Genomic DNA, 22,481 nt, shown 5'->3' with positions numbered 1-22,481 from the left:
CAGAGCCGTCGTGTGTCCACGGGTACAGTGACTGAGGCTGGTCACGTGATCTTAGCTGGCCCACTGAGAGCTTGCTTGCTCTGGGACTTCCGGGTCCATTTCCTCTGGGTTGAAATCTTGATAGATCATGTGCTTGAATTCACAATAGACCAGCCCTGCCACCACTTGGGGCAAAACTAAGTCTGATAAAACATATTTTATAAAACACCAGGAAAGAATCTATACAATGACTAAAAAACAGGCAACAAATAGGACACACATTTTTTAAATAAACAACATTTTTACTGTGGTATTTATACAAAAATAAACTTTTAAGTGCAAAGTACAAACAATGTACCATTTTACACAGGGATTTGTAATAGATACTTATTTCCAAAAAAGAGGGGTACTATAAACAAAGAAACAAACAGAAACCAAAGAAAATGCCTACTTGATCATCTTGATTTTTTTTTTTTTTTTTTTTGAGAGACAGAGTCACTCTGTTGCCCAGGCTGGAGTGCAGTGGTGATCACAGCTCACTGCAGCCTCAAACTCCTGGGCTCAAGTGATCCTCCTGCCTTAGCCTTCTAAATGGCTGGGACTACAGGTACACACCATTACACCAGGCTTTTTTTTTTTTGAGACAGGGTCCCATTCTGTTGCCTAGGTTTGAAGTGCAGTGGCATGATCTTGGCTCACTGCAACCTCTGCCTCCTGGGTTCCAGTGATTCTCCTGCCTCAACCTCCTGAGTAGCTGGAATTAGATTACAGGTGTGTACCACCACACCCAGCTAATTTTTGTATTTTTAATAGAGACGGGGTTTCACCATATTGGCCAGGCTGGTCTCGAACTCCTGACCTCAAATGATCTGCTTTCCTCGGCCTCCCAAAGTGCTGGGATTACAAGCGTGAGCCACCGTGCCCAGCCCCAGCTATCTTTTTAATATTTTGTAGAGACACGATCTCGCTACGGTGTCCAGACTAGTCTCAAACTCCTGGCCTCAAGGGATCCCCCCGCAGTGCTGGGATTATAGCCATGAGCCACCCTACCCAGCCCTGGTAACTTGATTTAATAGCAGTAACAACATCAAATATATTGGCCTGTTTTTAAAAATTGGTTACTTATAAACATTACTTACAAATATAAGTTACTTATAAATATTATGAGTAAATTCATAATATTTCCCAGGTTCCTTCACAGATGAATTTCATACATGTACTCCAAAGCACAAACACTATCCCAGAGAATGCAATTCTCTGCAGTATTATGTTTACATAAGTAAAGCAGTTAATGAAGAAAAACTCACCAGAGATGGAGCCAGCACCAAGGACCTACAGATTTCAGAAGAGACCTGGGAATAGCCTGAATAAAGCTGTTAACTGTTCTTCAACCAACAGCTTCCCCCAAAGAGGAAAGGATTTCTCTTTGTAAAAGGAACTCACAGGCCCACAAGGGGGAAGAATGGATTGAACTTTTCATATAAAATTGCTACTAGTTGCCCAGAGTCATCTTCAACTTTAGAACCATAGGATTGCACTAATTCTTCTTAAATATAGGGTCATTTCATTCTCATGTACTGCTGGTGGGAATTTTAACCAGTACAGCCTTTTAGAAGGTAATTTGGCATAACAATCTCTTAAACATTTTAAATGTTTACATTCTTTGACCTAGTAACATTGAATAAACAAAAATCTATATATGAGGATGTTGTTTCTTTATTTGTTATAGCAAAATCTGGAACTTAAATGTCCAAAAATTGAGGATGGGAAAGATAAATTATGATACAACAGTAAAATGAAATGCCATGTCACACAGACACGGGAAAATGTTCATGATCTATTAGAGGGGAGGGGATAAGCTGCTGAACAGTATGTGTAAGATAATTCTAAGTTTTTTTGTTTTTGAGACAGGTTCTCACTCCTATTGCCCAAGCTGGTGTGCAATGGCATGATCATGAATCACTGTAGCCTCGATTTCCCAGGCTCAAGTGAAGCCTCAGCCTCCTGAGTACTTGGGACTAAAGGCACATGCCACCATACCTGGCCAATTTTTCTATTTTTTGTAGAGACAAGATCTCGCCATGTTGCCCAGGCTGGTCTTGAACTCCTGGGCTCAAGTGATCTGCCCGCCTTGGCCTCCCAAAGTGGTAGGATTATAGGTGTGAGTCATCACGTCCAGCCCCTAACTTGTTTTTATAAAAATTGCTGATACACACATGGGACAGTCAGCAGTGATTAACTCAAGGGAAGGGTGAGATGTAGGGGAAACTTTTGCTTTCTAGGTTACATATTTTGAAGCAGTTAGTCTGTTTTTTGAAAGCCTATTATGTCCTGATCAGAGTTTTAAGTATTTTGCTTCTCAGATCTTCTTATGTAATCTTCATTTATTAAAATCCTAGCTACATATCCCTTTTTCCCCTGTTTCTTAGCTGAAGGTATCTTTGCTTGGGGTGAGTTATGGATCCCTGTGAATAGCGATACAGACTTCTTTCTCTCATTGGCTGCTACTGACCTGACCATTTGTGTCTAGACAAGGAGGAGAGAGCCAAGCTTGAAGATGCTGAGCGGAAGTTACAAGATGCTGAGAGTTCAAGTGGATATTAACGGAGACTTCTAGGTCAAGGCCTTTCTCTTTCCTTGGTTTTGTTCAGTTTGGGAAACTTTTGGAGCTAAGAAGACATTTATCTTTGCTTTCAGGACATCCAGTCTGACACTATGACATAAAGAAAATCTCCCAATTCTATTAGTCAGAGAGTTTTTGCCTCCATTCAAGTTACCCTAATGCCCCAAATGCCTTGAAAATGGAGGCACTGGTCTCATCATCAACATATAGGAAACAGAAGAAGAACCACGCCGGGGGAAATAATGCTGGGCTCAATTTTGGAGATGCTATTTTTGAGGTGCTGCTGGTTCACCCAGGCAGAACTTTCCAGTAACTGGGCAGATTAGTCTGACTCATGGGGTAGAAACATGAGCTGGTAATAAAGAAATGGGAAGCATCATTGCATAACAAACCTAAAGAGAAAATGAGAATATTTACGTAGAAGAAACAGAGTTAATGTACCAAGAGCAAGAAGAAAAGAAGGGGGAAAAAATAAGTCCATAAAAGAAAACCAAAAGGAATCAATGGTAAGAGAGAATGAAAGGCCGGGCATGGGGGCTCATGCCTGTAATCCCAGCACTTTGGGAGGCTGAGGTGGGTGGATCACCTGAGGTCAGGAGTTTGAGACCAGCCTGGCCAACAAGGCGAAACCCTGTCTCTACTAAAAATACAAAAATTAGCCAGGTGTGGGGGCAGGTGCCCATAGTCCCAGCTACTTGGGAGGCCAAGGCAGGAGAACTGCTTGAACCCAGGAGGCGGAGGCTGCAGTGAGCTGAGATCACACCACTGCACTCCAGCCTGGGCCACAGAGCGAGACTCCATCTCAACAACAACAACAACAAAAAAAAAAAAAAAAAAAAAAAAAAAAGAGAGAGAGAATGAGAGACTGAGTGTAGCATAGTATCACAAAAATCAAAGGAACAGGAAGTTTCTGAAAGGGCTTAGCGGACAGTGTCCAATCGGCAGAGGGGGTTTGTACAATAAGAGCTGCTGCACGCTCTCTGGAACTGGGAATTGGGAAGCATCTAATGGTCTTAATAAGAAGCTGTAGAAACTTTTCTAGGGCAGAAACCAGAATATAGAAGGTTTAGGAATGAATGATTGGAAGAAAGTACGACTAAAGAATAAGTTTTGAGAAGCAGAATGAAAAGCAGATGTTACATAGCCTTTTTCTCATACAGAGGGAAGGCTTCATGAAGGTGAGGAGGTTAGCATGGGAGAATGAAAGGCTGGGCAAAAATGAGAAAAAAGAAGAGGAAGACACAGAGGAGAGGAGCTAATAGAGGGAAGAAGTTCCAGTTGGGGCAGGAGAGGTGGGAATGGAGGCAGCAGCTAAGAAGGGCTGACCACAGACAGACACAGACTCTTTCCTAGAGCCTGGAGGACAAGCCGTAGGGGGTACAAGTAGGTTTGGAACCCAAGAGACAAGTCGAATCAGCTGGGGTACAATGGCGAGGCAGTTCCACGTGCTGAGACTTGTGGCTACCACGTGAAAAAAGACTGCGCATATTCTAAATGACAGCAGTCCTGCAGTGACGTGGATATCCACTCTATCAGCTACGCAGGCAGGTGTGGGAAAAGAGAGGCAATGTTGCGCCATGCAGCTGCCATCTTTATGTAAGTATCTGAATACAGTATAGGCCCATAACATAACAGGAAATAACAGAATGCAAAGGATTGAAATGTTCCATGTTGTTGGTAATAAGAGTGCCTAAGTGTTTCCATCTGTAGGAACATATTCTTTTTTAAAATGCCAGAAGTGTGAGTAGTTTGATCTTTAGGAGAAATTATAATCAGATAGCATCCAAAAGGTTTCCATGATACAGCTAAATTATCTCTGCCTGTCACAGGTTAAGGAACATTTACATTCTGGAAGTCCACATCAGCTTTTTCTAGATAATGAATCTTAAGTACCTTCCTATATTCACTCAATTAGTGATCGTGGACCTTGATAACACTGTGGAGAGAAAGTTTCCAACTATCATTCAAATCATATCTAAAAAGGTGGTCATAAATATTTTAAAACCTCAGTGAACTAATAAGACCTGGACCCATTAAGGATAAGATCTTTTACAACAAATTAAATAAAACAATTTATTGAAGTCTGGACTCAAGATAAGCTAGATTTACTAGCTGACCTTTTATTCATTTAAAGAACAAAATTAGCTCTAATTGCATTAGAATGGAATCCAGTAAATTTTCCTGAGTCTTCTAATGCGGCATCTATGTAAGAACGGCTGTAATTGTTTACAAGTAAGATGGAAACGCTTTGATTATAATCTCTCCACTTGTTTTACTGTGTAGTAAAAGTATTTCTGAAAACCTAAAGCCAGTTTTTCTGACAGTTTACTATTTTTTCTAGTAAACATATTGAATCTTTGGTGTTAATGAATGAACAGTATTGTGCCAGGGGTAAAAATTAAATTTAGAGACTGTGTCATTATTCTAGGCAGTAAAAATAAGAGTAATATAAGGAAGTCAAAAACTCCTTTTCTGGAAAAACCAGAAAAGGGATGAAGACCTGAATAAGAACATTTTAACTGCTTCCTCTTGGATGTGGCTTGGAATCATAACTGAGATCTATGGGTTTGGGACTGCTGAATTTGTAAGTACAGGAAGGTATCAAGAACGATGTATAAAACTCACAATTTTTGTTGCAGTTGTTCAGCGCCTAAGAAATTTCACTGGTAATGTTAGTATCTTTCCCTAGCATTAAAAATAGGTCATTTGAAAATTTTAAATACAGTCATTTAAAAATGTTAAATAATGTCACTTGTGAACTTTACCACAATCCATCCTCCCTCCCTCCCTCCTTCTTTCTTTCTCCCTCTCCTCTCCTCTCCTCTCCTCCTCTCCTCTCCTCCTCTCCTCTCCTCTCCTCCCCTCCCCTCTCCTCCTCTCTTTTCTTTTCTTTTCTTTTCTTTTGAGATGGAGTCTGGTTCTGTTGCCCAGGCTGGAGTGCAGTGGCGCCATCTCGGCTCACTGCAAGCTCCACCTCCCAGGTTCCTGCCATTCTCCTGCCTCAGCCTCCCGAGTAGCTGGGACTATAGGCGCCCGCCACTACGCCTGGCTAGTTTTTTTTTTTGTATTTTAAGTAGAGACGGGCTTTCACTGTGTCAACCAGGATGGTCTCGATCTTCTGACCTCGTGATCCACCCGCCTCACCCTCCCAAAGTGCTGGGATTACAGGCGTGAGTCACCACACCCAGCCCAGTAACTCTTAAAATTCTTTTTTGTTGTTGTTATTTTGCTTTTTAAAAATTTATTTATTTATTTATTTATTATTTTAGAGACAGGGTCTCACTCTGTCCCCCAGGCTGGAGTTCAGTAGTGCAATGACAGCTCACTGTAACCTTGAGCTCCTGGGCTCAAGCAATCCTCCTGCCTTAGCCTCCTGAGTAGCTGGGAGTACAGGTGCGTGCCACCACATCCAACTCATGATGTTTAGCTTTTAACATAGGCAAAATACCTACGAAATGTTTCACTTTCAGTAGCAAGTTAATCAGGGAAAAATAAAACTACCAATACTCTTTAATCTTTTTTTTGTGTGTGTTTTTTTTAAATCAAAAGCAGACATTTTTATTAGGAGGAAATATTAAAAACAGAAAAGCAAAAGGCCTTCCAAGTGTGACAGGATGACGTTCTGAAATGTTCCTAAACTTTACATTTAAAGTATCCTTTTGTACACCAAGTAGGTTCTTTGCCCTGCCTCCCCAGCACACTTTTATAAAAATGCAAAACTGACAGCATTTTCCTAACTAAAATAATACATACCCATTGCCTTTGCCTGCCTCTTGCCCCTTATTCTGGTGTGAGCCCTCCTTTCCTTCTGGAACCTACCACTTCCCCTTCTGACAGGGCAGCTTCCCTACCACAGGCGCCGGAGAAGTGCAGTCCTTCACGGGGACTGATAACAGAGGCCCGGGAAGCGGGGCTTCGCCAGGGACTGTGAGCACCAAGAACCACATCAGCCTGAGTGGCCAGGACCACCTCTGACACCGCAGAAGCCAGATGAGAAGAGGAGGGTGGGCAGAGCACTAGGATACTCGGCAAGCCTGCAGGCAGTCCCACCGAAGTCACACGCACCCCTGCTGTTTTTCCCTGTAAGCTGGTTTGATTTGGGTTTCCGTTACTTGCCACCAAGAGTCTTGATTAACACAGTACAGAAAAGGAAATAGGAGTGTTTCCACTAGAGATGAAGAGGTGCTTAAGAGCTGACAGCACTGAGCTGTTCTTTCATGCTTCCCTCTTGGAAGTGTGCAAAAGTCAATGAAAAATGTCTTTGGGTCACCTATAAAAACTGCTGTGGAGGACACTGTCCTTGTCATCTGCTCCCACATAGAAATTAATTTTTAAATTTACTGCCTTGAAAAACTCTCTCCTGAGAAACTGAGACACCTTCCTTTTAAAAAAAAATGTATTTCAGTCAAGCAAGATGGCTCACACCTGTAATCCCAGCACTTTGGGAGGCCGACGCAGGTGGATCACTGGAGGTTAGGAGTTTGAGACCAGTCTGGGCAACATGGTGAAACCCCATCTCTACTAAAACTACAAAAAATTAGCCAGGCGTGGTGGCACATGCCTGTAAGCCCAGCTACTCGGGAGGCTGAGAAAGGAGAATCACTTGAACCCAGGAGGTGGAGGTTGCAGCGAGCTGAGATCAAACCACTGCACTCTGGCCTGGGCAACAGAGTGAGGGAGGCTTAGTCTAAAAAATAATAATGATAAATAAATAAATAACTAAAATAAAAATAAATTAATTTTTAAAAATGTATTTTTTTTGTTCTTACTGCTAGGAAGGTATGATCATATTTGACATACAATCATTTGCTTCTTTTTTCTTCTCTTGATCTTAGGGAAGAAGATCTATTTCTATTTCCGACTGTACTCTATATACTCTCTTTACTTTCCCCTAAATGTGTTTAGACTAGGAAAAAAGTTACACATGAATAAAAAGCACTTCAAGTATAGAAAGGAAAATTCAAAAAGTGGGATAAAAACCATTTGCTATTATTTCTCTAAAGAATTTTTCACTAAAATACCACTACAAGTTTCACTCTGTTGAATGTCATTTGGTTAAATCTGGCTATATTTTAAAATATAAAATGCTTATTTTCCTTAAAAATATTTTAAATGATTATTTTTGTAACTGCCCATGATTATTCTCTACTACTACTGTCAAAAAGCATTAATTGGAAAAGTTTAGATCACTCAAAGACAAGTGTTTATACATATTATTTTTAAAGATTAACAAGCAAAGCTTTAGCTAAATCACATAGCTTTAGCTGTCTGCTAAAGCTTCTATATACAATTTTTATTGTATACAGAAAAAATTTAGACATTACAACTATTAAAAAGCCCCACAAGGCATAAGCTAAACTCTATGAAATGCAACAACAACCAAAAAACTAAATGACATGAGAAGCAAAGCATCACATTCTCAGCACTTTTGTTAGGATGAGGACTGATGATGAAGTTACTGAATTGTAAGAAATCAATCCACTTGCCACCGGAAATCAAAATATCAGCAGAAAGAAAACTCTAATGCCAGAGGTAAAGTGGTTCCTGAAAAATATCTTGACAAAATTTGTATATTTTGAAAAAGGAGTTACATTTGTTAAACAGAATACCTACTGTGAACTCTCAAAGGGAATTTAGAATTACTATTGATAACAATATTTTCCTCTGAAAGGCATCTCAAATGGTTCCTGTATCACCTGATCAAATATATTATGAGATATTAATTAGAGAAAATGTGACCATGCATGCTGGGATGTCTAGAGGGGCCCAGCCAGTCACCCCTTCTCCGGTGCTTGCTGATAAAGGCAGGAGTGCTCTAAGAGCAGGAGGAGGAGGAGCTGCTCACCATGGACCTGGGCATGGGGGACCCACTGCCCGAGGGCAAGGGCGGGTAAATAGATGGAAGAGGGCAGAGGCTTCCTCTTCAGTCCTTGGGAGAAGACAGCAGCAAAAGAGACATTTGAGAAATTTGAGGGGAAGAACGCTTATTCCTCTACCCTGTATTCATCCCAAAATCTTTATGCAAATTTGTATTTTTTTCTTAATACTTTACCAATGTTTCACTTTTTTTCACAAAGCTCCTTTAACTAATTCGAGCTTTATGGAAGAGTTGCAGGTCCTATTCTGCCAAGTCTTTCTTGACAGTTCCATCCAAACAGTCCCTGTCCCTAAAATCCATCACATTACCTTGCTCCTATTTTCTTGACAGAAATGAGGAGAAGGATGAACACTGTAAGTTAGCCAACTCTACCTACACTTACTCAAAATGACCAAACTCAATATGTAGTAAGATGGGGAGGACAAATAACCTGCTGCCTGCTTTGCTGCCTGCCCTGCCCTCCATGGTGGTTGTCACCCTGCTCCCAGTCCCAAGTCCAAGTGGGACCTCAGGATCCCATCAACAGAGTTCTAGGCGGTGGCTCTGAGGCCAGCTGAAACTTACTTGCTATCCCAGCCTCAAGGCAAGGCTTCTGCTAGGCAGGACCAGATATTTCAGCAATTCATTTGAATATGTTGTCTCTAGGTGTTGAGACTGTAATTTCAGGGTTAGGTTTTGGTTTTATCTTCAATATAGACTACAAGGAACTCTGGACAACCATTCCTGGAAGACCTGTTAAAGGAACGTGAGGTCCTTGGAAAGTCATCTTGAATTTTAACACTATCAGGAGGAGGTCCTGGACTCACCATAGACTCCTTTAGAATACAGCTTCCAGGAATGTTAAATCAAGGGAAAAACAAGTTATTCCTGTCTTGCTTCAAGGAACAATAATAGAGAACAGAGGAAACACTCCAAGCTCAAAGTACTTTTCTGGATCAAGGGCAGAAGACATAACTGCTTTATTTAAGACTCAGAAACTAAATATCGTCTTAAAGATCTTCCAACGAGAAGGTATAATTTGAACCCTGTAAAGCTTTTTCGTTTCTCCTAATTTCAAAAGATGATTCTGCCTGTTCTTCAGCAACAAATACCCCCCTGGACTATTCAAACTCCCCCTTTTGAATCCCATCTGCTCATTAATTTCACTTCAAAAGAGTATTATTCCCCCTCAAGGTGTGTGCAAACTGGGTAACCACAGGCACAGTGACAGGAATCTGTTGCTTCCTTCTCCATTATTACCATGGATTAAGCCACGTATCATGCTACAACCATGGGGGATCACTGAAATTTGAATGTTATATAATTTTCATGTGTCATAATACATTCCTCTTTTAATTTTTTTCAGCCACTAAGAAATATAAAACACATTCTGAGCTTGCAGGTCACAGAAAACAGGCAGTGGCCTGGATTTGGCCCATGGGCCATAATTTGCTGACCCCTGATTTAGAACCACCCCTGCCCCACAAAAAGCACTTTACTGAGTAAGTTTTATTTTACATAAAATTCTATTACTATGAGACTTAGTCCTCCTTCTTTCTCGCTCTATTTTAATTTAAAATGTAATCTATTTCACTTCATTTATCTCTTTCTTCATTGTAAGGATTTTCTTGCATCTGCCTTTGGTCAAATGATTAATCCTTCATATAACATGGGGGTCATTACCCACATATCTGAAAGTTTACATGATATATAATATGCTTTCAAGGGCAATTTGTCTAGAATACCTGGGTATTATAATTTCCCTGATACTAGACATTTTGTTCCAAATAGGATTTCTCACATCTTTCAATATCTCAGGTGTATGAGTGATTTATTGAGGGGGAAAAATACAACAAATAGTCAACAGAATGACTGAAAGATGCTTAAGGGCAGGTGAGTTGAATATAACTATCAATGCCTTTTTATTTTATTTTTTTTAGACGGAGTCTCGCTCTGTTGCCCAGGCTGGAGTGCAGTGGTGCAATCTCAGCTCACTGCAAGCTCCACCTCCCAGGTTCACACCATTCTCCTGCCTCAGCTTCCCCAGTAGCTGGGACTACAGGTACCCAGCTAATTTTTTTGTATATTTTAGTAGAGACGGGGTTTCACCCTGTTAGCCAGGATGGTCTCAATCTCCTGACCTCGTGATCTGCCCGCCTCAGCCTCCCAAAGTGCTGGGATTACAGGCGTGAGCCACTGTGCCCAGTTGCCTTTTTTTTTTTTTTTTTTTTTGAGACGGAGTCTTGCTCTGCCGCCCAGGCTGGAGTGCAGTGGCCGGATCTCAGCTCACTGCAAGCTCCGCCTCCCGGGTTTACGCCATTCTCCTGCCTCAGCCTCCCGAGTAGCTGGGACTACAGGCGCCGCCACCTCGCCCGGCTAGTTTTTTGTATTTTTTTAGTAGAGACGGAGTTTCACCGGGTTAGCCAGGATGGTCTCGATCTCCTGACTTCGTGATCCGCCCGTCTCGGCCTCCCAAAGTGCTGGGATTACAGGCTTGAGCCACCGCGCCCGGCCCTTTTTTTTTTTTTTTGAGAAGGAGTCTTGTTCTGTCACCCAGGCTGAAGTGCAGTGGCGCCATCTCGGCTCACTACAAGCTCTGCCTCCCGGGTTCACGCCATTCTCCTGCCTCAGCCTCCCAAGTAGCTGGGACTATAGGCGCCGGCCACCACGCCTGGCTAATTTTTTGTACTTTTAGTAGAGAGGGGGTTTCACTGTGTTAGCCAGGATGGTCTCGATCTCCTGACCTCGTGATCCACCCGCCTTGGCCTCTCAAAGTGCTGGGATTACAGGCGTGAGCCACCGCGCTTGGCTGCTTTTTATTTTTAGAGACAGGGTCTGGCTCTGTTGCCCAGGCTGGAGTGCAGTGGGCATAGTCATAGCTCACTATAGCCTTGAACTCCTGGTCTCAAGTGATCTTCCTGCCTCAGCCTCCCAAGTAACTGGGACTATAGGCACGGCCCACTACACCTGGCTTTTCAATGCCTTTTAACAAACCTTATTCCTCTAAAAGGTATGAGCAAGCCAAATTTCTGTGTGGGAGTCAAGATTAGGTAATGGTGAGTTACTGAGAAATGGGAATAAATATAAACTGCAGGAGAAAAGTACTTGTTGAATGATGGATAACAGCACCTTCCTCTTAGAGAAATGAGCCCATATGCAGAATTTGCATGGAGATGGAAGAGTTACTTTGGTTGGGTCTTCTCTGAGCCCTACTGGTTAAGAGATGAGGACATTTACGCTTCTGTAGGTAACACAGGTGCACTGGTATACCAGATAGCTGGTTTGAAAAGCACTGAATCCACAGGATTTTTGCTGCATTTCCTAGGTCTCTACCAGCACAACCAAAAAGAGTAATGTGGAAATTATCCAGAGAATTTAGGTGAGAAAAACAGAAGCCATTGGATTTTCTCCTTTAAATCTTCAGAGGGGTATACACTCCCCTGGAAAACCAAGTTGCCTCTCTGCTCACATTCATCAGAATCATGCTGGACTTTTTCTTTGCACTATACATGGAGTTGACAGAAGCAACAGTATCAACACATGTAACTTTTAAGATGAAATAAACCAGTGAGAATACAAAGCAAATTTTCTGTCCTCTACTAAATAAATTCATGGCTCCTACTCTCACTTTTATGGCTAAAAATTGAATGTAAATAGAATGTCTTCTAAGCCTATTTTCAACACAGTATTTGATTGCAATGTAAACTGCATTTTCAGGCTTAACGGGAAAAATAAGGTTGTAGAACTTTTATCTTGTGTATTTTATTTAAATGATGCGTAATATTATTTTAAAACAAGGAGAATGATTTTCAACATGAGTTACCAAAAAAAAAAAAAAATCAATGTTTCATTACCTTATTAGGATCAGGTAAGAGCACTGTAGGCCTTAATGCCTCCCCAAAAAATGAATAAAAGAAACATATCCAACAGATTAACTGTAAAGACGAGTGGGTTGATATGATGATTCCATGAAAATTAAGATAAATAAACAGCAAATGTGGGGTTTACATTTCTAGTGCTTTCTTTAAAAAAAAGAGTGGACTAAGTCATCAGTTGTGACTATTATATTCTGTCTCTCCAAGCCTTTGGTGTATCTTTGTTTTACAGGTACAGAATAAAACCATGTGTCATCTGAGCAAAAAGAGAATCTTTGTTCTTTGTCATGGTGATAGCTACTATGTACTTGAGAAAGTGTAGCATTGCATCTACCTGGGCGTAATGTGGCAGTAAGTCCATTCAGTACAGAGTTTCTTACTTTTCAGATACCTGGGACCTTAAACACTATGTAGAAATGATGTCAGGTGCTAGTTTTTAACAAAGAGAAAAAGAACAAGAAAAAAAAAAAACAATCCTCTAGGTCAAATAAAGTGAAAAGCATTTACTCTGTGGAAGAAACCAATAAAAATGTGAAAACGAAGAGTTCTAAAAATAAAGCTTGATCCCACATGTTCATACCTGGGAGAAGCCTGTGTAGTTCTAAGTCCATTAGGAAAGGGTAGAGAAGGTTAAGTTTCATTTGTTTCACTCTGACTCAAAGCATTTATACTTACATCTTGTCTTGGCCAGCACCGACTCGGAGAGTTAATCGGGGGATAACCGGACTCGGGGCCAGAGCGACTGGTTCCACTTTTATCTGTGGAAGTTAGCACGTTAAAGTTCAATATGGTTTTTCAACAAAAGTACCTCCTACCACTTCTCCTACTCCCCCACTCCCACAAACTGAGTAACAAAATTGAAGCCTTCAATATGGCAAAAATCTTAGAAAGACAATCTGGGCCATTCTGTGTTTTTTGTTTCTCAACAACTGAAGGCTATCTGGCATCATGAGAAATTCTATAGACTTTAATCACGTTATGTAAATATGGTAGTTATTTCTATTTGTATGGGTTAACTTTTGGACTTCATTATATTGTTAAAAATTTTAAACAAAAATTGTTAGCCAGATCATTTTTGGTGCAGCATTTAAATAATTACCAGACTTAATGTAAATAGAAAAAAATGCAATGATGTCTTCCCTATAAGATAAAAGCATCTCTTTATGAAACTTGACAAACATTAAACTCACCTTAAGTTTGCATTATCAAATGAGAAAGTTGAAATACTAAGTGTAATTGTTCCATTCAACTGTTCAATTTTTGGCTAGAGGTAAAACAATCTGAAATGCTGTAAACAAAATCTATGTAACTGAGGTACATCTTATGTAACATGGTGATAGTATTGGTGAAAAACCTCAAGTTCTACAAAATTGAACACTAAAAATAAACAGGACTAATGGAAAAAATAAGAATGGAATATGTATATCACTCAAAACCCATGCATCTTTGGTAAACTGAGCCATAATGAATCAATGATTTGTATTGGAAAAATAGCACAAAAAGCACAAAAATAGCACCCAAAAAAACCACAACAAAACACCACCGGGTGTGGTGGCTCACACCTCTAATCTCAGCACTTTGGGAGGCCGAGACAGGCAGATCACAAAGTCAGGAGTTCGAGATCAGTTTGGCCAACATGGTGAAACCCCGTCTCTACTAAAAATACAAAAAATTAGCCGAGCGTGGTAGTGGGCACCTGTAGTCCCAGCTACTCAGGAGGCTGAGGCAGGAGAGTGGCGTGAGGGCGGAGCTTGCAGTGAGCTGAGATTGCACTACTACACTCCAGCCTGGGTGACAGCGTGAGACTCTGTCTCAAAAAAAAAAAAAAAAAAAAAAAAAAAAAAAATTAGCCAGGCATGGTGGCGCGTGCCTGTAGTCGCATCTACTTGAGAGGCTGAGGCAGGAGAATCGCTTGAACTCGGGAGGCGGAGGTTGCAGTGAGTCAAGATTGTGCCACTGCACTCCATCCTGGGTGACAGAGCAAGACTGCATCGAAAAGAGGGGAGCGGAGGGGAGGGGAGGAGAGGGGAGCGGAGGGGAGGGGAGGAAAACAGATAATTCTCTTTTGGAATGGATTTGTGGTGAAGGCAATGGCTGCCGAATGAGGTGAAGACCTCACAGATACCTGACGTGTCCGCCAGAAGAGAACACAGAAACTAAGTCTGATGTTAAAGGGTCTCTTCACAATTTTTGGTTTGCAGATCATATAGTCAACATTTTGAATTAACAAGCTAAACAGAAGCTGTGCATTTCCAAATTATTGTCTGTCTCAGCGTTTTTCAGTGGGGTGGTACGATTGGTATTTTTGGTGGCATGGTGCTTTGTTGTCAGGAACTGTCCCAAGCACTGCCAGATGTTTAATGTCACTGGTTCACTGTTAGTCACTGACTAGTTGCAACATTAATTTATGTATTTTAAGCTCGAGAATTACATCATAACAGAACAGTATAGTGGTTCTAAAGGGGAACACAGAAAACAATGATCAACATATCATAAAGTTAATATAGTACATGTAGATCAAATCTATTATTTTATCATATGTATCTACCTGTCTCTTCGCAGAGTTGTTTTTTAAATCCCTCAGCCCATCAAGATCTACGGCTTCGACAAGTCCCTTGCATGGTGCCTGGCATGCAGGAGACTTTTGTTGATAATTCAAAAAAAGTCTGCTCAGCAGACATTTGTTGAATTATCAACTGATCTTGCCCCAACCGTCTTGCCTTTTAGTTATTCCACCATACATCCAGGACCCCTAAAACCATCCCCCAGAGCACCGAGTGATACCAAAGAAAATTTTTAATTCCATCTTAATGTATGCCTCCGATACTAGCTGTTTGCTAGCTAACCAGCTAAGGGCAGAGACCATGCGTGTTTTCCTTACTGCTATTTTCTAGTGCCTGTCTCAGGATCTGACACTAGTAAGTCTTTAGATAAGTGTAAAGCATGAATATGAAGCGATGATTTCAGTCTTTACCACTTTCAAGACTCTTCCCATGACCTCCTTTCCCCTTCTACACATCCAGCTCCACAGGAAATACTGGTGAGGCCACCAGTATTGAAGGAGAGCTCCTTCAATTCCTTGCAAACTTCTCTGTGTCCACAATTACACTAAAGAAATTTTCTCTATCATCGGCTTATTTACTTATCTTCAGTCTCTCTGTTCTACAAGTTATTTTCAGCTCACTTTTTTTTATTTTTTTGAGACGGAGTCTCGTTCTGTTACCAGGCTGGAGTGTAGTGGCGATCTTGGCTCACTGCAACCTCCAACTATCGGGTTCAAGCGATTCTCCTGCCTCAGCCTCCCAAGTAATTGGGATTACAGGCACGTGCCACCATGCCCGGCTAATTTTTGTATTTTAAGTAGAGACGGGGTTTCACCATTAGGATGGTCTTGATCTCCTGACCTCGTGATCTGCCCGCCTCGGCCTCCCAAAGTGCTGGGATTACAGGCATAAGCCACTGCACCTGGCCTTTATCTCACTTTTAAATGTGCTCCACTCCAACTTAAACATTTTCTTAACTTCTCTTCAACCTCTAGCTCCCAACCAGTGCTTGGGACAGTTCCTTACAACAATTTCTCACAAATGTCCATCCTCACTTCATTGTCTGTTTTCTCACTTCTTCTTTAGTCCTCAACCCTTGCCAACATTTTCATCCTCATGTCCCAGCATGTTTTCCCATTATAGGTCTTCTCATGCTCCTTCCTTCTCCTTTACAAACTCCTCTTCTTTCACCTGACTTTACTTGGCCCTCTCCTTTTGTCATGCTACAATTTCTTTAGTGATCTCATCCCTGCCCACAGTTTCAGCTGTAAGTTTAAAATATGTCTTCAAAATTTCTGTCTGGATTAGCACTGATTGACACTAAGACCAAAATATGAAGTTGCCTATTAAACATTTTCAACTAAATATCTTATAAGTATTTCATCTCATCACACTGAAATCTTAACTTACCAACTTCCCCACCAACCGCCCCTTCCCCCTAGCCAACCTCAATCTTGGCTGATGTCTCCTTCATTTACCTGGTCCTGCAGACAGTATGGTGCAAGGTCAAAGGTCATGAGGGGGATGGGTGGCGGGTGGAGCAAGGCCCGTGCATAACTAGTGTTCAAGTCTCACGTGTGTGCGTGTGTGTGTGTGTTTGTGAGACGGAATCTCGCTCTGTCACCCAGGCTGGAGTTTAGTGGCACGATCTCAGCTCACCACAACCTCCACCTCCTGGGTTTAAGTGATTCTCCTGCCTCAGCCTCCCTTTAACTGGGATTACAGGTGCACGCCACCATGCCCGGCTACTTTTTGTATTGGTATTAGAGACACCATGCTGGCCAGGATGGCCTTGAACTCCTGACTTCGTCATCTGCCCGCCTCGGCCTCCCAAAGTGCTGGGATAACAGATGTGAGCCACCATGCCTGGCCATCTCCAATATATTTTTTAAAGGAAGAGTTTTATATCTAAACAAATCTGAAAACAAATGGTCCAGTCTTTATCTTATGAACTATTTAAGGCTTCCTCATCTTTCTGTGTTATCTGTGGAAAAACAAACAAACATAACAAAAATAAACAAATATTTAGAAGCTACCTATAATTTGCCAGGCATTGTGCTTGGTTATATTCCCGATGTGCTCATTAAGGTTTTTAAAAAGCAAACATGGAGGGTAGATAGTGTGGGTTTCATTTTACTGAAATGAAACTGATCATATATGGAGAAACCATTTTTCCTTTCTTTTCCATTTTGTTTTCCTTTTCTGTTCTAAGGTCACACAAATAGCAAACCTGAGATGGAATGCAGTCTTTTTGATTCAGAGAATGAAAAATTATATGAAGTTCTTACATTCTTCAACTCTAAACATTTTAGGTTTACATAGTCATCAATGATGAGGTATTAGAAGTGATATTTCTTAATTCTTCAACTGACAACACTAGCAGGTACGCATTCCAGTAACCTTTCCTTAAGCTCTATTTTAAAATAAAGCTGTTTGACCTAACTTTAAAAAAATTCCGCTCGGGCCGGGCACGGTGGCTCAAGCCTGTAATCCCAGCACTTTGGGAGGCCGAGACGGGCGGATCACGAGGTCAGGAGATCGAGACCATCCTGGCTAACACGGTGAAACCCTGTCTCTACTAAAAGATACAAAAATATAGCCAGGCGAGGTGGCGGGCGCCTGTAGTCCCAGCTACTCCGGAGGCTGAGGCAGGAGAATGGCGGGAACCCGGGAGGCGGAGCTTGCAGTGAGCTGAGATCCGGCCACTGCACTCCAGCCTGGGCAACAGAGCGAGAGTCCGTCTCCAAAAAAAAAAAAGAAAAAAAAAAAAATTCCGCTCTACTATCATTCAGCTGTGTGTTTGGCCCATGTCTGTTACCATAACACTCAATAATGATAACTTACACTTGTATAGTACTTGGTGAACTGTGTCCTATTTACATTATCCAACTCTATTTTCACAACTCTATAGGGTAGGTGTGGATGGTGTTATTATTCCCATGTAAGAGCTCAGAAAGGGGAAGTGCTTTGCCCAGAGTTACAAAGTTAGCAGGTAAATGGCCTAAATCCAGGTCTCCTGACACCAAATTCATCCCCTGTTCACCATACTGCTCCTTAACTCTCTGACACATATTGTGAGTCCTTTTTCTGGTAATGCTGATGGCTTACATGGAGCTACTCACTTTATTTGTCAATCTCTCTTATGATAAATGACACACATCTGTGAGATGGCTGGGGTTAGCCTGTAAATTTTGTTCTCTATGGGAGGCTAACTAGTTTATATGGAAACTGACACTAACCTTGGCCCCGCCTTCACTCAACTAAACTAGCTGGGTTTTCAACGCTGTCTTAAATGGCTTGGCAGGACAAAGGAATCAAGACAGGTCTGTTTATTACCTACTATTAAAAAAACTAAATAATATGTAAAAATTAAGTAAACAAAAGTGGAAACACATCTTATAAGTTAGATTTAAAATGGTATAAATGTGCCCTGAAAGCAACAGGTATTCAGTCAACTGGTTGAGTTAATGAATGATTCACAACCTGCTATCTGGGCTCAAAGTTTCATCTGTAATTACAGTGGTTGTATCACCTAAACACAGATGTCTCTGACAGGAAAGGAGGGAGCCATTAATTATACCACATAACTGGGATTGTCCCAGGCAAACCAGGATATATCTAAAAACTACTTAGACACTTTTATTTCATTCCTAAAGACAAGTTAATTTAGATTTAACTTGAGAAAATTCAAGGGATTGTAGAAAAAGATTAATGAGGATGCTAATAATACATATACAGAAAGTACAATTTCTAAATTAAAATTTCTTCCCGGATTTTTGTTTCCATTAACTTTCTGTCCTTACCAAAATAAAAACAGAGGCATTTCCTACAATCATAAAATAATTTCTCATGTGCACTTCCCAGAAAACGACAAACAAAAGGATGACTTCACTCACTTAGATGGCATGACTAATGCCATCTTTTAATGGCATCAAGCCAAAATCTGGGGCCACAAGGAGCTTTTAAGGGTTAAAATAAAAGAACGGCACTTTGGAGTAATGCTGAGAATTGGGGCACGCAGAAGAGCATTTACAGTGGATTACTAAGCTTCCCAATTCACCAAAGAGGTAAAGTCCAGCAATATAAGACTCCTTTGTAGCTAACTAAAAATACATTGTCAGTGGATTTGTCCAGTTTTATGTATAAGCAATACTTCTTTCACCTGAACTAATACTAGTAGTCATATAAGCCCCTTATTGCCATGTGCTGCATTTTTTTTGTTAATCTTCAAGGATTTAGCTTCTTTGCCACATACCTCAGGGCACCAACTGATAAAGCTCTAACTCTCCATTTTTCCAGGACACCAGCAGTGCGGCCTTGCAAAAAATGAAAATCGCTCAAGAGATTTAAGGGGGAAATTTATTTTTAAAATCCTGACTTGAAGCAAAGAGGTGGATTTTTAAAAAGCTTATCTGTAAAGAATCAGTTCAAATTTAAATTCTATCTGGGAACTCTTTCATGCATTCCAGCTTTAAAGTTTATCTTTTGACAGGGACTTTCTGCAAAGGTAATGGGCAGCTTTGTCAATATAATCTGTCTAAGGTTTTTTATTTTTTATTTTTTTAATGTTAAACTCCTTTCATTAAAAAAGAAAACCCACCATATATGTATACTAGCGAGGGTAGCAGCAAATTTAGCAAGCGCTAGTTCAGATTTCCATCTATGCTGTTATGTTAGAAAAAAAACTCGTAAATAGTACTGATGAAAGCTCAATTGAATAACCTAACATTTGGATGCTGAACTATGGCTGTAAGCATCTTGTATCTCTCAGCAATTAAGGTCTTTACATTATTTCCATTTAGAAACACAGTTTAAGTAAACTCTGATAATTATTTAAAATATTAAACAGAGAGTCAGAAGATGTGCAGTTGTGGTTAGGTGTAACAAGTGCTATCCCACGTAGACAGCTGAGAGAGAACACGAGCTTTCCTGACCGTGCTCAGAGTGTAGAGTCAGAAAGGCTGGGAGCTGGCTTTGGGTAAACTACAAATTTAAATATGCTCATTGAAACATTAAGCTTCTCGTTTCCTCTTGGAACATACAGTTATGAGAAACAGGAAGGAAATATTTCCCTCCCCTTTACTGGGTTTCTTTATTTGCCCAAAAAAACCCTTGGTTTCACTAACTAATTACAATAGCTGATTAGAAAAGACTTGGAATGAGACTGTATTACTTTAAACAGAAGGGGAAAAGGATGAAAACCTTTCATTAAAGGCACAAACCAATTAGATGATTTATCATTCTCTAAAGAACAAACTGTTTAAATTTAATAAAAGATTTTTGGGGGCAAATCCTACAGGATTTGGGGATAGATTAAAGAAACATTAAAATTTGTAATTGGTCTGATTGCTAAAGTCATAAAAGTGTAAGAAGATCCCTTTCCTGCTCTTTAAAATATGGCAGTTAAACAGGCGCTCTCTAAGGTATCTCCAGGAACTAACACTTTATAAAATAATGACGTCCCCTTACTGTCAAGCATCAAACCATTCCTATGCCCCTCATTTGCAACTGTCACTTAGGTCACCAAAGCAGACTGAGGTGAGTGGCCCGAGAAGGCTGTTCTGGGCAGTAAAGAACACAGGCCTCGGGCAGAGAGGCCTGGGCCCTCCCCTCACTGGCTGCAGCAAGGTACTCGACCTTTCTGTGCAGTTTTCTCAACTGTAAAACAGGAACCACTATACGAAACCCTCAGAGCTGCTGGGAGAATTAAATCATTGAATTCTGGCTAGGCCTGGAATCTGTAGGCACTCAAGAGGTGGCAGATGCTATCATTTATTATCGAGTTAGTTTATTCAGTAGCCAAAGTTCAAATAAAACAATTCCTCAATCAACAGGATAAAAAATGTTGAGAATCCTTTCTAGAATTTATGGGCTTTCCATTATCAACAACTCCCAATTATGCATGGGTTGATCATCAACACTATGGGATATTTGTATGAAAATTCAGAACTGTTATAGTCATCTACTCATCTCAATTAAACGACACAAACTGCTCTTCATTTAGTGTTTTCTAAGAGAAGGCAGAAAGAAGGCCTTTGAAGCCAAAATATTCTTAGAGAAGGTATGAATCTACTGTTTTTAAGCAGAGATAAGTTAAACTTTAGAATGCTGCTGTCTCTTCCCAGTTTTGAATGGGAGGAAGGAGACGGAGGAAGGAAGCAGAGGGTCTGTGAGGTTGAGAGGTTGGTGAATAACGAGTAAGTGGCAGAGCTGGAATTTCCACCCCAGTCAGTGTGGCTGCCAAAGCCACGCTCCCTCAGCCAGCACTGGACTGACTTATCTACAGGTGGTGGGTGATGTCAGCATTTTTGAGGTGAAACTTTACTGTGCCTTTCCAGATCATATTCGAATGTAAAAACAGATTCCTCAACTTGACAGATTTTGGCTTACCTTCTACTTAAGAATATAGGTATAACCACTGAGTTCCACTAACATAAATTTAAAAATGCATTTATTTTTTCAAAATGATCCTCCTTCCAAAAATCACTTAAAAGAACAAGAGGAATTTAAAGTAATCCTGTATACTCATCTAAACCCCAAAGATCCGTGCAATATATACAATGACACACACACAAATTTTAATAGAACATTTTTTAAAATTTTACTTAATCCCAAATGTGACAGTATTAGTAACAATTTTAAACTGTTCTGAAATGTACTGTTAAATTTATCACTGCTACAACTATTATGGCTGTGACTGCAATTGGATAACATAATTGCTCTTAACATGTCTTTTTTTTTTTTTTTTTTTTTTTTTTAAGACAGAGTCTCTCTCTGTCGCCCAGGCTGGACTGCAGTGGTGCGATCTCAGCTCACTGCAAGCTCCGTCTCCCATGTTCACACCATTCTCCTGCCTCAGCCTACCGAGTAGCTGGGACTACAGGTGCCTGCCACCATGCCCGGCTAATTTTTTTATATTTTTAGTAGAGATGGGGTTTCACCATGTTAGCCAGGATGGTCTGGATCTCCTGACCTCGTTATCCGCCCGCCTCAGCCTCCCAAAGTGCTGGGATCACAGGCGTGAGCCACCACACCTGGCTGTCTTTTTTTTTTTTTTTTTAAAGACAGGCTCTCACTCTGTTGCCCAAGCTGAAGGGCAGTGGTACTATCCTCCCACCTCAGTCTCCCAAGCAGCTGGGACTCCAGACGTGCACCACTATGCCTAGTTAATTTAAAAAACAGTTGTTGTTGTGTTTTTTGGAGAGAGAGTCTCACTATGTTTCCTAGGCTAGTCTCAAATTCCTGGCCTCAAGCAATCCTCCTGCCTTGGCCTCCTAAAGTACTGGGAGCATGAGCCACTGCACCTGGCCATTAACATGTGTTTTATAAAAAGTCAATGTGGTTCTATTTTAAATAAGTGACAGTCTAGACTCCCAACCCTGACTAGGTGTCTGATTGCCCACAAAGGGGAACTAAAAGCTTGCATAACTCACCACACTCTGGATTTGTCATCATCAATAGAAAAACAATTTGAACTTCTTATGGTGAGTTCCTAACCACATGATTTCACTTATCCCATTTTAACATAACACAGAAAAGTGTGGTAGTTAGGACCATAAATTATAGCATCTGACAGCCTGGATTTAAATTTTGGCTCCTGTTTA

General features: G+C 40.8%; 1 protein-coding gene across 2 annotated transcripts in view; it reads right to left on the bottom strand.

Moving 5' to 3' along the window:
- TAF3 (TATA-box binding protein associated factor 3) overlaps positions 1 to 22,481 on the bottom strand; it is a 199,996-nt gene that overhangs the window by 27,169 nt on the left and 150,346 nt on the right. For both annotated transcript variants that reach the window (XM_008002223.3, XM_037983327.2), the window contains exon 4: positions 13,010 to 13,092. In XM_008002223.3, coding sequence (XP_008000414.1) covers positions 13,010 to 13,092 — 83 coding nt within the window. The remainder of the gene's footprint in view (positions 1 to 13,009; positions 13,093 to 22,481) is intronic.

The sequence above is a fragment of the Chlorocebus sabaeus genome, chromosome 9 (assembly GCF_047675955.1).
Source record: "Chlorocebus sabaeus isolate Y175 chromosome 9, mChlSab1.0.hap1, whole genome shotgun sequence".
Classification (NCBI taxonomy): domain Eukaryota; kingdom Metazoa; phylum Chordata; class Mammalia; order Primates; family Cercopithecidae; genus Chlorocebus; species Chlorocebus sabaeus.
This window is presented reverse-complemented; position numbering and strand designations above follow the sequence as displayed.